The sequence below is a fragment of the Sceloporus undulatus genome, chromosome 6 (genome assembly GCF_019175285.1).
Source record: "Sceloporus undulatus isolate JIND9_A2432 ecotype Alabama chromosome 6, SceUnd_v1.1, whole genome shotgun sequence".
NCBI lineage: Eukaryota > Metazoa > Chordata > Lepidosauria > Squamata > Phrynosomatidae > Sceloporus > Sceloporus undulatus.
Genome location: NC_056527.1, coordinates 128,396,831 through 128,411,745, shown reverse-complemented (window position 1 = coordinate 128,411,745; position 14,915 = coordinate 128,396,831). Strand labels below are relative to the sequence as shown.

Genomic DNA, 14,915 nt, shown 5'->3' with positions numbered 1-14,915 from the left:
GTCAGCGTGGTTTGAGTGTTAAGACTGCCACTCTGGAGACCAGGGTTCAATTTCCTGCTTGGCCACTAAGTCACACTCTCTCAGCCTCAAGGTAAAGCAATGGCAAACCTTCTCTGAACAAACCTTGCTGAGAAAACCCCATGATCGGTTCGCCTTAGGGTCACCCTATGTCGGGAATGACTTGAAGGCATACAACAGCAATAGATGTACAGATGGTGCTTCCCTTCTAAACTGAGAACATGCATCAAAGATTTAAAAAATGGTCCATCATAATGCAAATAACCCCAATGCTTCAAAAGGCTAAACATAGGTAGATGACAGCTAGGAATACTAGAGGTTTAAACACTCAGGCTCATATCCAACTGTATCAGAGTTGGAAGAGACCACAAGAGCCATCCAATCCAACCTCCTGCCATGCAGGAATTCCCAATCAAAGCACACCTGACAGATGGCCATCCACTGATAGCTTCGGTTTATTCATTTGGATTTCTAGTGACAGCTTAGGCCTCTCATTTGGACTCATGTATATGTCTTTTGGGGCAGTCTGTATAATTCCCCTCCAAAAGTACATTACAGGTGAGTTCGTTTTTTCCCTTTGTATTCCAGCTTTCACATCCTTACATAGAAAATGGGAAATGCCTTGGTATGGATGACCCTAATTTTGGCATTCAAGAAGATATTTTCACACTTGATAGCTGCCTTTCCAAGTTTTAGTCTTCTTAGTCATCTTCAATGACTTTGGTTTCTGTCATCAGCTTTGAAGTTGTGCAATCTTCTGTGGTTATTATTTTTGCCTTTTTAAATACTCAGCTGTAAACCTGATTTTTACATTTTCTTCCTTAGCTTTTTCCAGTACATTTTATTTCATTTCAGATGGGGTTTTTTTTTGCTAGTGATATGGAATTACCTGCATATCTTAAATCATTGATGCTTCCTCCTCTAACATTCACATCTCCTTTATCTGAGTCTAATCCTGTTTTTGTTATATGTTCTGAATATAAATAAAACAGATAGGTTGATAAAACACATCTTTGTCTGACATCCTTGCCAAGTGATTAGGATATCCTAGTTTTATTTTTAAAGAGTATTTATTAGCCTGCTTTTCTGCCCACTAGTACCTACAAAACAATGTGCAATTAAAAAATCTTATGTCTCTTTCTACCTGATCTACCTTGACTTTTAATGCCAGTGACTGAATCTGAGCTCTTCTGCATACAAACAATGGGCTCAACAACAGCCTTAGACTAATTCCTGCAAAGAGGCAGATACATGTACTTTGTGCAAATGTGAGACACACAGAGAGAAAAATGGAGGGAAAGGAGGGCAGGCTGGGAAAATATCCCTTCATTTTTAATCCTATGTGCCATCCTCTTGTCCAGACCTACCATTAACTGATGCTGCATGTAGGAGGCATTGCTTAACAGCAGTGAGGCATAACAGCTTGGACATTGGACTATGACTCTGGAGACCAGGATTTGAACCTCTGCTCAGTCATGGAAACCCTTGGGCAAGTCACACTCTCTCAGACTCAGAGGAAGGCAAAGGCAAACCCCATCTCAATACATCTTGATAAGAAAACCCCATGATAGGTTCTCCCTAAGGTTCCCATAAGTCAGAGATTACTTGGAAGGCACACAAGAACATGATCATTTAGGAAATGGAAAATATAAAAAGTAAATAAAATACATCCAGGATTCAGAGTAAGTAGCTTTTTTTCTGTACAAGGATAGAATAATAAGGAAAAAAAATTCAAAGGCCACTTAAGATAATACATCCCATCCATCTTCCAAATCAAAAAGTTGAATTGCATGTGTATTTTCATGTCTCTTTCCTTGGTGGCCCCAAGGAATGCCAAGAACCAAGGTCTGGCGCCTTTTCCCCATTCCAAACCACAGTTCAAATGCTGCTGTGTGGATACACTGATCCCTTTGGTGCTCCATACTTTGCAGAAGGCTTTCCACTTTAGTCTTATGTAAACAATGACAGTAGGTTTTGTAGAGAAGGATCTAGGCAGAACCTGGCAATAAGTCTAAGTCAGACAGCTCCCAAGCTAAAGCTCTTTATTTATTGTAAAAACGACCTCCTCCCCACAAGGAGGGGTCAAAAGGGTCCAGATGGGAAAGGATGACTTCCTACAAAAAGGGTAGGGTTGAGTAGACCTGCTAAAACAGAAGTAGGAGATATTGGGATAAAGTAGATAAAATAAGACATAGGAGATGCTTGCTATTTTGTTGCTTCTGGCCAGCAGGTCCTAGATGAAGGGAAGACTTTAATCTCACAGTTGGCATTACAATGTCCAGTGGCAAAAATCTGGTGCTAGAGATTTGCACTGTCAACACAGGATTTCCGGGGAAGATTCAAACTTCCTGACTCCCAAGTCCTTCACGTGTCAGTGATCTGCAGTGTGTGGGTCCCAGTGCTGATCTGATCCATCTTCCCCTGAAAATTCCTCCCAGACTAGAGGGCAAAACCAGCTTGCCTTCCATCTTGGCACTGGGAACAGCCCACTAGTTTAGGTAGGCAAAGACTGTACCGGTGAGATGTGCCTCTGGCTAGGACACAGGTTGAAGTGCAGAACCCCCAAGGCAACAGTCCATGTCAGCAGAGGCTCTGATTTTGGGGGGAAGCAGTTGAGCATGGGTTGATATCACACCAGTTCATCTAGGAGGATCCCGATGCTCTGGTGAGGATCTGTGGGGCCTGCAATGGGCTTATTGCACATGGGACAGACACAACGGACTTCCAGCCATTTTACGAGGCACCTGTAGCCAAAAAAAAGGAGAAAGAGAGTGAGAGGTAGAAGATTACTATTATTATTAATTTCATTTGTATGCTGCATTTCTCGCTGGAGGGATCCAAGGCAGATAGTGGGAAGAAGTGAGAAGATAGTGGGAAGAAAATACCAGCGGTGGTCCTACATGGGCATGTTGCTCTGCATGTGCAGTTCTGCATGCTCCCAAGCCCCAGGAAGAACCTCTGCTGCTGTGGCTAACCAGCGGGATGATGGGGAGTGGAGTAAGAGAAGATGGTCTCAGCTCGGTTGGAAGACAAAATGAAGGTGCACTCTCAAATGGCATACACCACACTCTCCTTCCCCCAGGAACCCTGAGCCATGGATTCTTTCTTGTTTGAATCACATCCCTGCTGCCTCCTATTTCTTTCACTAAGCAGCAGCAGCAGCAGCAGACTCTCTCAATGCTTGGCACCTGTCAAGTTTCTGGACAGAGCTCAAGGGCAAGAGAAATATACCCCATTCAAAAAGAGACTTTGGTGTAAGTCACTAACTTGATGCCAAACACTGGAGAGCAGAATATGAAATGCTCAACAGGACTTTTCTAGCAAGGTCTTGTAGCTCAGCAAGAGGCAACCTTCAGGCTTGCAGAACCAACTTTAGTTTCCAAATTCCCATAACTATTCCCGTAACCAGATCTAAGGATGTGTCCGTTCAAATAAGTCACATGTTGCTCCCATTTTTCACAAGTTCCATTCCTTGAATGTTAAACTCCTCAGGGCAGGGTGCAGTCTTATTGCATTCTGCAAAGCAGGAATAGGAATCACAAGGTCTTTGAGCATCACCTGCCCTCTTGCCCATTGGTTTGCTTCCCTGGACTGCCCCCTCCCCAGTTTGGGGGGAAAATCTAGCAAATAAAGAAGCAGCCCATTTGTTGAATGGTGAATTGACACTAAGGTAAATCCTATTGATTTAGGAGATTATCACATGGGTTTTTATCCCATCATTTTCCTAGCAGGATAAATGTGCGTTTAACTTCAAAGACAGGGCTTACCAAATTCACTTGTCTGCAGCCCATCTGCAACCTGGGCTTATGAAATATGAAAAGCTCAACAAGGTGTTGCCTGTCTGCAACCCAGGCTTTTCAAGCTAAGCGATAAGCCCGGGTTGCAGTCAGGCTTCAGATGGGTGAATGTGGTAAGACCTGTCTTTGAAGTTAAACACATGTTTATCCTGTTGGGAAAATGATGGGATAAAAACCCATGCGATAATCTCCTTAATGTCTTCCTCTAGTTAGGATTATCAATAGGACTTGGCCCTTTCATTCCATACATGATGTTGGAAACAGCATACACTGGGACCTTGGTATCCATTGGGGTTTGGCTCCAGACCCCCCCCCCCCCCAAAAACCCAAAACCCATGGATGTTCAAGTCCCATTAAATAGAATGCATAGTAAAACAGTGTCCCTTATATAAAATGGCAAAATCAAGGTTTGCTTTTGTAATTCATATTTTTTTGAATATATTTGAACTGTGGATTCTTGAATCCATGGATAAAGAATCTAACTGTGGAGGGCAGACTGTACATATATACTGCTTCCAGCTCTTCTGGACCAGAAATTACTGGTTCAGTTCTCTTTCCTGCCTTTTTGTTGCTCCTTGCCTTACTGTCATCTATCCAGGTTCATACAGGGAAAAGAAGAGAAAAGAAGGTCAAGGAACAGAAGGTGCCGAGTAATCCAAGTGCCGATTTCTCCCAGTCACTTGCCTCACCTGCTCCTTATCTCATCCTTTTCCTTTGTGTCCTGATTTTCTCTCCTGGAAATGCCAGGGAACATGCATTTGTTCAGGCAGGTTGGCATTTTAGCCCCAAGGCGTAGCAACTGATTCTGTTGGCTGAGCTCCCAGAGCATGGGCATCTGTTGCATTAACCTCACTCAAGGGTTAATAACAAATGTTTTGAAAAATGGTTTCTGAGCACAGCTGGGTAATATAGAGTCATAATCCATTTGGGCCAGCATGGGGAATCCTTGGCTCTGTGTGCAGCTGCCAAGGGCTTGGAAAGCTATTTCTAAAGGTAATTAGTTGCAGTCATAGTTCCAAGCCTCACAAAAGCTGTCGTTAGAGGTTCTAGCCATTACATTGACAAAGTACTGCTTTATTTTTCACTTCTCAAACTTATGAAAAATAGGATTTTTTGTTTAAATCAGAATGCTAGGCATTTCCCTCTAATCCATGTTGTTGTCCCTTAACAGCCATAACCAAGCATAAGGCAGAGTTGCAACGTGTCCGGAACCATTTGATGGTTCTCTACAATTTAGGCAAGCCATAGCTCCTTAATTATGAAAGGAACTAAAACCACAGTTACTGCAAAAGAGGTGAAAGTAACAAGTTATCTTATTAAGTTACAGCTATGATATAACATAATGATGTCTTGTTACTGGGGAAACAAACTAATTACAAGGAACTGGTTATTTGTCATTAGATAGGTCCAAGCTCAGCTTATGGAGAGGAAAATCTTTCACACCCCGATTCACTACCTCATTTTCAGGTTATGGCCATTTCAGGAGTCACAAGTTGAGTCCCAAAGCAACCTAATGGTACGATGGTGGTAGTGGTGTGTGTATGAGAGACAGAGAGAGAGAAAGAAAGAAAGAAAGAAAGAAAGAGGGAGGTTTAAAAGAAGAGAGGGAGGTAAGATGCCCCTCTCTACACTAGAATTGTAACTTCCCTAAATGATTTTTCTCCCTTCTCTGATTGTTTTGTTCCTCTCTTTGTAGGTTCAGCCAAATGCCCTTCTCAATTCAATCTTGCTCCGCAATCAAACCAACCAGGACTGGTCCTATTTTTTTCTGGGTGTGTGTGTCATCTTTCTTTAACCATTTCCCATAGGTTCTGACTGCCTGGCAAGAATCCAGGCTACAGTTAAGCCTTGATTCGTCTTCCAGTTTGAGTCAAGCCTAGGCATGACTCCTTCCCCATGTCCTTGCTCCCTCCCATGGGTGAAGAGATCATGGTTGTGCTTGGGATTTTTTTGTCTCTAGAGGTGTCCATCTCTTCTTCCCAACCACCGGCTTGAAGGGTATTGACTGAGCGCTGGGCTGTGTGCCAAGCCGAGAGGCACAAAGGAGCTATTTTGGCTGTCCTTGGCAGCTACTCACTTTCTGTGGAAGGCATGTTGGCATGGTAACACTCCCAGCTCATCTTTCACTTTAAAGTCTTCTAGGCAGACGGCACAAGTCTGCTGTGGAGAAAGAGGAGGAGGAGGAGGAGGAAGAGAAAATAGGCATATATTACAAAAGCAGCAGCATGCTTGCCCATCGCAGGGCCAAAAATGAAGCTCATGTTTTTGTGCAGGTCAACAGACTGGAGAAAGATGTTTAGAATGGATGGCAGACCCAGTTTGGCTTCTGTCATTTGACTCTATGGCTATGGATGGAAGGTATACCCATGGGATCCTTGCTTGAATGAAGGTCTTCCTGATCTTGAAGGCTAACTGAGGAATAGGACATATTTCACTGGCATCGTCTATGACTTGGCCAAAGACTATTTCTTATCTGGTCTGATTAAGTTACTCCAGACTTAATAAAGCTGCTTTGGGTCACGTTGGAGGGATGCTGTTTAAATGATGCATGCATCCTAAGAGGCCGGAAGCCACACCAAAGCCATGCTCCAGTCCTAAGGACTGGAGTGCAGCTTTGGCACAGCTTCTGACCTCTTAAGAGGGGTGTGTCATTTAAACAGCATACCTCCAAAGTGACCGGAAGCAGCTTTATTTTGGCCTGTCTGTTCAGGCCCTTAGTGATGCAGATTTGAGTCATTGACTCAGACTCAAGTCAGATTCAATTACTCGACTTGGATTCAACTCCACATTAATTGATGCTCTCACTTGACTTGTATCTTGATTCGTGACTTGCTCTCCAATCTGTTGAAGTTATTTTGAGATCTGATCCTGTCTTCTGGAGAATTAGCTACCCTTCTTAATTTGGTGTCATCTGCAAATTTGATAAATATGACCTCTGTTCCATCATTCATGTCACTTATAAAGATGTTGAAAAGTTTGCTTTTGTTCTGCTGATATTCCTGCATCCCTGTATATTTTAATAAATTCACCCACACATGTTGAAACCAGTTATGATTTTCCTATTCCCCCCACTCACAGTCCTCTAGAAACAAAACTTAAGGAGAGCCTCCTTTCAACGTTTTGGGGAAAGGCTGGCAACGTCTGTTGATCAAAGTGAGTTATTTACTCACCCCATGTAAGTTTAGCTTTCTGGCGTCACCTTTCAAAACCACCTGGGGGAAGAAAGGAGAACGAAAGAGGCAGATTAGGATCAGGACATTGCTACTGAATAACCAGGACATGTATTTTAATCCTGCTGGCCATTGTGCAGGCAGATAGTGGCAGCTGCTGAACATGGAACATTTTGGTTTATGCAGAAATTACATAACACACACATGGTTTCTGAGTGGAAAGATCAGGCACAGTCAATTTGCATTTCAGATTATTTTCCCCATTAGCAAAGTTTCTCTTTTCTACAGTTTCTCTGTCCTTTCCCAGTAGCATATAGCATTGACTGTTTGCTTGCCACTGTGTCCAATTTCTGCATTTCCAGCAGCTGCCTGTAACTCAGCAGTTCTTTGCTCCAGCCACATTGGAGACTGACTTCTGTAAGTAAGCGATGAATTGATGATGGACATGAAAGCAGATCATGGGCAGAATATCAAGGGACAACTGGGAGGTTCAAGTAGACCACTGAATACCTGCCAATCAGCAGAGGTCTTTGCAAGGAATTACGAACTACACTAGGGATGGACGACTGCAGATGGGCTGTAGACCTCAGACCCATTAATTTAAACAAATAAATGAATATCTTTTTTTCTTCCAACCCTCTCAAACAGCTCATTAACTTTTGCCAGCTTAACCACACTGTGATTTTGCTTGGCCACACGTGTCCTGGTTTTCATCTGTGAAATTTTGGAGGCTATGCAAAAGTAAACTATGCTTTATCACAACCTGCCAATACAGCCACAGCCGTGATACAGAGATAGACATCTTTCCCACCATTTTATGAATGGAACCATCCCCTTCATTATATTTGGGGGAAGAAGAAGAAAACCTTTGCACTTTTACCTCTTTGTAACCAAATCTTTCACTTTGTGCCTGATGTCGAAGTTTGCTACAAAGGGAAGAAGCAGAAGAAAAAAACAAAGTAAGTAAAAGAAACACTAACATCAACATTATCATGCTCCTCCAACTTTGCACCATGCAGATGTGTTGGCTGGTTCTCTAGTCTTACTATTGCTAACAGAAATGTGCTGAGTTCTTTGTCCTATGAGAAGGCTTTCACATTTTTGAAAACTGAATACAAGGCAAGTACTGGGGCAAATTAAATGGTTTGTTAGACAGCAGCACTTATACACATGGTGTTGTTATATGCCTTCAGGTTGAGTCCAAAGTTTGGCGACCCTCTCACAGGTTTTTCTCAGCAATATTTATTCAGTGGTGGTTTGCCCTTGCCTTCCTCTAAGACTTGAGAGAGTGTAACTTGCTCATCCAGTTGATTTCTTTGACTGAGAGGAACTGAAACCTTGGTCTTCTGGACTCCTAGGCCAGCATTCAAACCACTACACATGTCTACTTTGCTGTTATTAAACAAAGCAATCTTTTTGTTAATTATTTTTTCTTTGTATTTGATTTATGTTTAATTAACCAGCAAGAAACAAAAAAATGCCTAAATAATGTCTATACTGGGTAAACTTTTGAGTGATGGTCCATGGACACCCATTTAGTACAAAACAAAAAAACTAAAAAGCACAGATTGGTCACAGAGACATCACTTGGCTGCTTTTAAAGTCAATGGGAACCGGTCCATTAAGCATTTTTTCCCTTCAGAACTTTTTTGTACCACTGCAAACATGAGGCAGAGACAAAAATAAAATTTCTGTTCAGCTGTAAAATTCAGATTTCAGTGGCATATGAGCACCAGCTGCTACTGGACATGCAGATATAGGCTCCAAGGAAGTTACTGGTGGACCTTGTTCCCATTCTGGAGCTCAGACCTTTTGGTCAAAGCTGAGTTATTCAAAGCCAGAGGGGACAAATGCCCCTTCAGTACTGTGCAAGACAAACCAGCTGGCTTGAGTTGTGGGAGGCAGAAAATTGACTGTGAATAATAGTTCTGTTTTGCACTGACACAGATTCCTTTGTGCCCAAGTAGCAAGAAGGGCTGGGCCAGAGGCCGGAGAAGAGGCAGCCACTATATCGACTGACATGACTGCTCTGAAAGGCAATGAGCATATTGCTAAGCAGGAATGTAGTGTTTTACTAGGAAATAATGCAGAGGAATTTGGGCCCCCCAAAATAATAGGAGTGTCCAATCGTTCTAACTTTGGCTGGCTTACTTTGGAAGGAGTACTTCTGCCCAGAAGGAAAATCTTTCTATAGCTCAACTAACCAACCAGACCAAGCAAGAGTTGACTTATGCATACTGTCCTGGTTTGCTAGGGACAGTCCCAATTAATCCTCTGTTATGCCACTTTTCAGTAGTCTAACTAGAAAGTGTTGTTGTTGTTGTTGTGTGCCTACAGGTCATTTCCAACTTAAAGGTTTTTCCTACCAAGATTTGTTCAGAGGGGGTTTGCCTATGCTTTTCTCTGAGGCTGAGAGAATGTGACTTGCCCAAGGTTACCTGGTGGGTTTGCTGACTGGGTGAAGATTTGAACTGTGGTCTCCAGAGTCATAGTCTAGCTCTCGAACCACTTCGCCATGTTGTCATACCCTCCAATTATTCTGATTTAGCAGGGACAGTCCTGCCAATACCCTGCCATCCCACTTTTTCAGCTGCTTTAAAAATGTCTCAATTTTTCTCTCATCCTCCCACATTTCTCCTTTGTTCTCAGCCTATTTCATTTGGTACAAACTGAGTTTAAAGTAGAAAAAGAATTCACATTCAATCACATCAGCAGAGGAGTGGAGAGGGAGAATCGTATCCTTCCCTGTAGGCTCAAGCAAAAGCAAAGTGCTGCAACTTCTCCTAACTTGACTATTCTTCCTTATTAATAACCTTTTCCATCTTGAGCACACTCTGATGTTGCTTGGCCATATTTCTCCTGTTTTTTTCCTGTGAAATCTTAGAGGTTATGGTCATGTACATCACAAGAGAGCAAAATTTGAAATCTCAAGGATGCCTCTGTATGTCATGTTAGGAGCGGAGGCCTTCCTAATATGCATCAGACTTACCACCTGCAACTTTTATAAGCAGTTGTACCGTAAACACTTGAGTGTATTAACAGATTGTATAAATTCAGTGCTGTGTTAATGTGGGAACTCTTTTGTCAATAAATCTAATTCAGCTAACTGAATAATCAATTAAGTCAAGTTCTCAACATGCACATAGATAACCCACATTTAGAACATGGGTATTTGGTTTAACAAATAAGTTCAGAAATATTAATTTAAGCATGTATTCATGCATGACATTTTGTGCAGATTTTTAAAAATCACACATTAATACAGAAATAGGTACACTGTTATGAACTGATACACAAAAAAACTGGTGTGGATCAGAAATAGATCCATCCATCCATCCATCCATCCATCCCTACTGACAGAGACTGTATGGTTTTAGTGTTTTTCTCTAGTATATCTATGGACAAAAGAATGCTATCTTGGCTTTCAAAACAGCTGAAGAACATACGACTATGGAAGAACACAACAGATGGAGCAAAAACCTTTAGCAAACTGGCAGGGAGGGGGGTCAGATAGAAAGGCCTGGTAGGAGAAGAGGGGTGTTCAAAGTCTGTCCTGATTTCATGGATGAAATGGTAATAGAGGTCAAGATTAAGTGCAGGACCTCTGCTGTTTGTGTACACAGCCCACAACTGGGCAGATTCTAAACAACACAGCTGCAGGAACAAGAGGGAGGTGCCACCCTTGACTACAGAAATAGCAAACTTCCCACCTCCTGATGTGTTTTGCGGGCAGGGAACTCAGTCCTTGGAGACAGAAGCAGAAGCAGAGGATGTGGCAACTGTGCTTGTTTGTTCCAGTTGAACTAGGGAGCATCAGAACAAGTGATGAGGAGATTGTCCCCATTTTTCTCCATAAATCATTATTGTATCTTGAAATTCTTAAAAGCCCTGATAGCACAAGATCTTGTCTGATCTCAGAAGCTTTAGTCCTCCAGATGTTTTGGACTTCTGCTCCCCAAATTCCTGACAGTTGACCAAGCTGGTTGAGGCTTCTGGGAAATAAAGTCTAAAACATCTGGAGGACCAAAGTTTGGGAACCACCACCATAGGCTATATTTTTGAGAAAGGCAATGGCAAATCCCCTCTGAGTATTCCTTGTCAGAAGGTCACCCTGAGTATGAGTTGACTTGAGGGCCTATGGCATATGATCTTCCAACAGTCCCGATTAATATGTCCCAGTTTTCATCTGTGAAATGTTGGAGGGTATGATAACATCAGCAATGCTAAATGTTGTAGTGCTGTCCTTGAGAAGAGAAGAGGAAGAGTCCTATGCTTTTGTGCAGGTGCTCCCTTTGTGGTCCCACAGAAGCTAAGGAAACAACTGCAGTTGTTCACTTGCAAACCCTACACAGATGTATCCTGTTGTAATACGTATATAAATATAAATGCTAGATGCACAAACTGTTGTATGAAAAATGTACACCATCTTTATTCATAGCATGGCCACAGGCGTCTATTATATTAACAAATGTAATATGCCTGACCCAACATCACAACGTCAAAATATATACAATTTGTTGACAGAATCAATGCCACGGCCACATAAAATATTTAGAATCACTGAATGTATCACAGCAATAAAAAATATGCAAACATTCTGGATGCTTTATGAAACAGAAATATGCAAATGCACAATGTTTTATACATTGGATGTAAAAATTGATTTTATGATGTTGGACTGGGCATATTTTATTCATTAATACAATAAATGCCTGTGGCCCAATTTTAAATAAATATTGAGTACAATGCTTCATCTCATCATATGGTTTTCCCAATGAGAGGTTCTCGCATGTGGGTTCACTTGCAGTACTAACTTGTGTTAGGTGTTGTCTCACTGCTGCTGTCTCTGAAATACCCTCCACCAGCATCATCCACCACTACTTCTGTTGCCCCGTAGTTGTTTGTCACCCTAATCCTTACATCAGTGTTGTTCCAAACTGAGAACAAATATGCATTGCCTCTTTCTATTTTGATGACTGAGAACATTCAGCCTCCCTCAAGTTTATCCTTTCAGGTCCTCCTACTTTCAATCCACTTCCACAAGTCCCCTCAAGTCTATCGCCTTCAAGTCCTTCCCCCTGCATCAAACCAATGTTGTGCTGGACTATACAGAAATAGGGATTTCCCCCACTAAAGTCCTTCAATTGTTGTGTTAAACTAATGATCTCATAGCACCTTTGAGATTATCTTGGTGAAAGAGGTTGTCTCAAAGATACGACAAGATCCCTGTGTATATTGACATTCCAGATAAGATAGCATGGCATAGTGGTTTGAGTGCTGGACTATGTCTTTGGAGAACAGGGTTTGAATCCCAGCACGGCCATGTAAACCCACTGTGTGACCTTGTTGTAACAATTGGTTTCTAATGAGTTACTTCCAAGCGCTCCTCTTCAACATGGAGAACTAGCAATATGAACTATGCAGACTCTGCTAATACCATTCTAAGGCTTTCAGCCATAGGAATCACAAAAGATCTGTACATGGATGTAAGAATGCTGAAACATAACTTATATTGGATGACCATACTAGATATTTTGCTTGTAGCGGCTTCTGGTGTGCATTGTGCAGGCTGTTCTGCTTGCAAGGTCTTAGACCTGAGCTGTCTAATAACTCAGGTTTAGCAATGCAAAGCCGAGGACTTGCAAACGTTTCAGATTGCTATGGGTCTTTATGAGCAAAATCAGCTCTTGAAAAGCTAAAAGTAAGCTTCACTGAGAAAACTACAGTGAAAGTACCCAGAGCTTGGAAAAGTTACTTTTTTTGGACTACAACACCAGAATCCGTTAGCCAACATGGCAAGTGAGCATGATGACCTGAGAATTCTGGGAACTTAATATGGAAAGAGATAACTTTTAAAAGCTCACCCACTGTTCAAATTTCGTAACAAAGAGAGTTGGAGACCACCCTTAAAACTCCCTCTAGAAGTGGGTACGTATTGGTCGGCCTGGAAAAGCTTAAGTTCACCAGGTCTTTCTTTCAGTGCCTTGATGGTACTGGAGCTTCAAAATGAACTGGAAGACAGCGCCTCTGTGTCGTCCGCTTGGTTCGTTCTAGACATCCTGGCTGCAGATTATTGCAAAGTTTAAAAATAGGATTTCCATAAATAGACAATAAAACCAGGACATCACTCTTCTTCCCCTGAGAAACAATGGATCTGCTCTGGCCACCTGAATAAGACCTTCCCTTCCAGCTTCCTACTATTTCCTGTTGCATATGAGCAAGACATGATCCACTTAGCTAGGCAGCACCTCACTGGCTGTTTGTTTCTCATGGGACTGGAACAAAAATTTGTTGTTGCTGTTATTGTTATTGTTGTGTGCCTCCAAGTCAATTTTGGCAAGTTTCTTCATAGGGAGTTTGCCATTGCCATCCTCTGAGGCTGAGAGAGCGCAACTTACCTAAGGTCACCCAGTGGGTTTCCATGGCCCAATGGGGATTCGAACCCTGGTCTCCAGAGTCCTAGTATAATGCTCAAACCACAACATTACATTGGAACACAAGTACATACATGTAAATGTGTATGTGCCTTCAAGTTGCCTGTTGACGTATGGCAACCCCATGAATTTCACAGGGTTTTCTCAGGTAAGGAATACTCCGAGATGGTTTTGCCATTTCCTCCTGTGAAATATAGCCTACAGCATCTGATTCATAGCATATTCATAGTCTCCCACCCAAATACTAGCCAGAGCTGACCTTCCTTAGCAAGTTAGAGGAGCATCCCCTCCAAGTGGAAAACAAGTGCTAGATTGGTCACTTGATAACATTGGCTCCTTGGTGCTTGCACTCAAGAGCCCTTCCCTCCCAAATCTTGCCTCCGAGACCTTCCTTAGCTTCCAAGATCAGGTATACACTCAGAAAGCTTTAAAGCATGAACATCTACAGTCCTGGAAAGATGATCTGCAAGGAAATCATACATATATGGGGAAAGATAAAAATATTTTGATTTGTTTGACTGAAGTGGGGGTGGGAGCTAGTTATGGTCATAACAAAGATTGTGAGGCATAATAGATATTTATGTTATTCTTCATGATAGAGGAAAGTGGAAGAGCAAGATTCTATCCACTCCTTTGCTTTCCCACTCCTGAGTGCAAACATAGTGCAACCTATGTTTGCAGTTGGACCTCAGTTTGCAGCAACTGAAGTAAAATGAAGACAAAGGAGGAAAGTGAAAAGAAAAAAAAAGAATATGGGACATTTAAAAAGTGGCTGGAAAAAATTGGACAACAAAGGATTAATCAGGGTGTTTCCTGACAAATAGTCAGGCTATCCCTCCAGGGGTAATTGGAGGGTGTGAGCTATTACATTTGCATCCCATGCCTAAAATTCTTAGGCATGGCCATGGTTGTACCTCCTGGTGGTTTCTGGGAACTGTCATCTAGAAAGTTACTTTTCCAAGATCTGATCTGGATGCTGGGTAACGGTCTGAAGGAAGCTGTATTTTCTCCAGACACCTTAGGATCCTTGCCCCATTTGCAGTTTCAAATAATATCTGAGTTTAAATACCAAGTCCACAGCTGTTGTATCGGTTACCCCCCACTGTGGACATTGAAAGTTAATACCAGTCTGGATCAATGAGCAATGGATCTATGGCTTAGGGAGCTGGGGATGTTTAGTCTGGGGAAGAGAAGGTTAAGAGGTGATATGATAGCCCTGTTTAAATATTTGAAGGGATGTCATATTGAGGAGGGAACAAGCTTGTTTTCTGCTGCTCCAGAGACTAGGGCCTGGAACAATGGATGCAAGCTACAGGAAAAGAGATTCCACCTCAACATTAGGAGGAACATCCTGACAGTAAGGGCTGTTTGACAGTGGAACACACTCTCTAAGAGAGTGGTGTAATCTCCCTCCTTGGAGGCCTTTAAACAGAGTCTGGATGGCCATCTGTCAATGTGGATGCTTTGACTGAGAGTTCCTGCATGGCTGCGGTTGG

General features: G+C 42.2%; 1 protein-coding gene across 2 annotated transcripts in view; it reads right to left on the bottom strand.

The window, feature by feature from the left end:
* Positions 1–1,680: 1,680 nt before the first annotated feature.
* Positions 1,681–14,915, bottom strand: part of RNF122 (ring finger protein 122) — a 25,539-nt gene continuing 12,304 nt past the window's right edge. The window contains exons 3-6 of one of the 2 annotated variants that reach the window (XM_042477059.1): positions 7,866–7,911; positions 6,986–7,027; positions 5,893–5,975; positions 1,681–2,762 (exon numbers count right to left, since the gene is read on the bottom strand). In XM_042477059.1, the coding sequence (XP_042332993.1) occupies positions 2,648–2,762; positions 5,893–5,975; positions 6,986–7,027; positions 7,866–7,911 (286 nt within the window). In that variant the 3' untranslated portion in view covers positions 1,681–2,647. The remainder of the gene's footprint in view (positions 2,763–5,892; positions 5,976–6,985; positions 7,028–7,865; positions 7,912–14,915) is intronic. The other variant, XM_042477060.1, reaches the window with a different exon arrangement.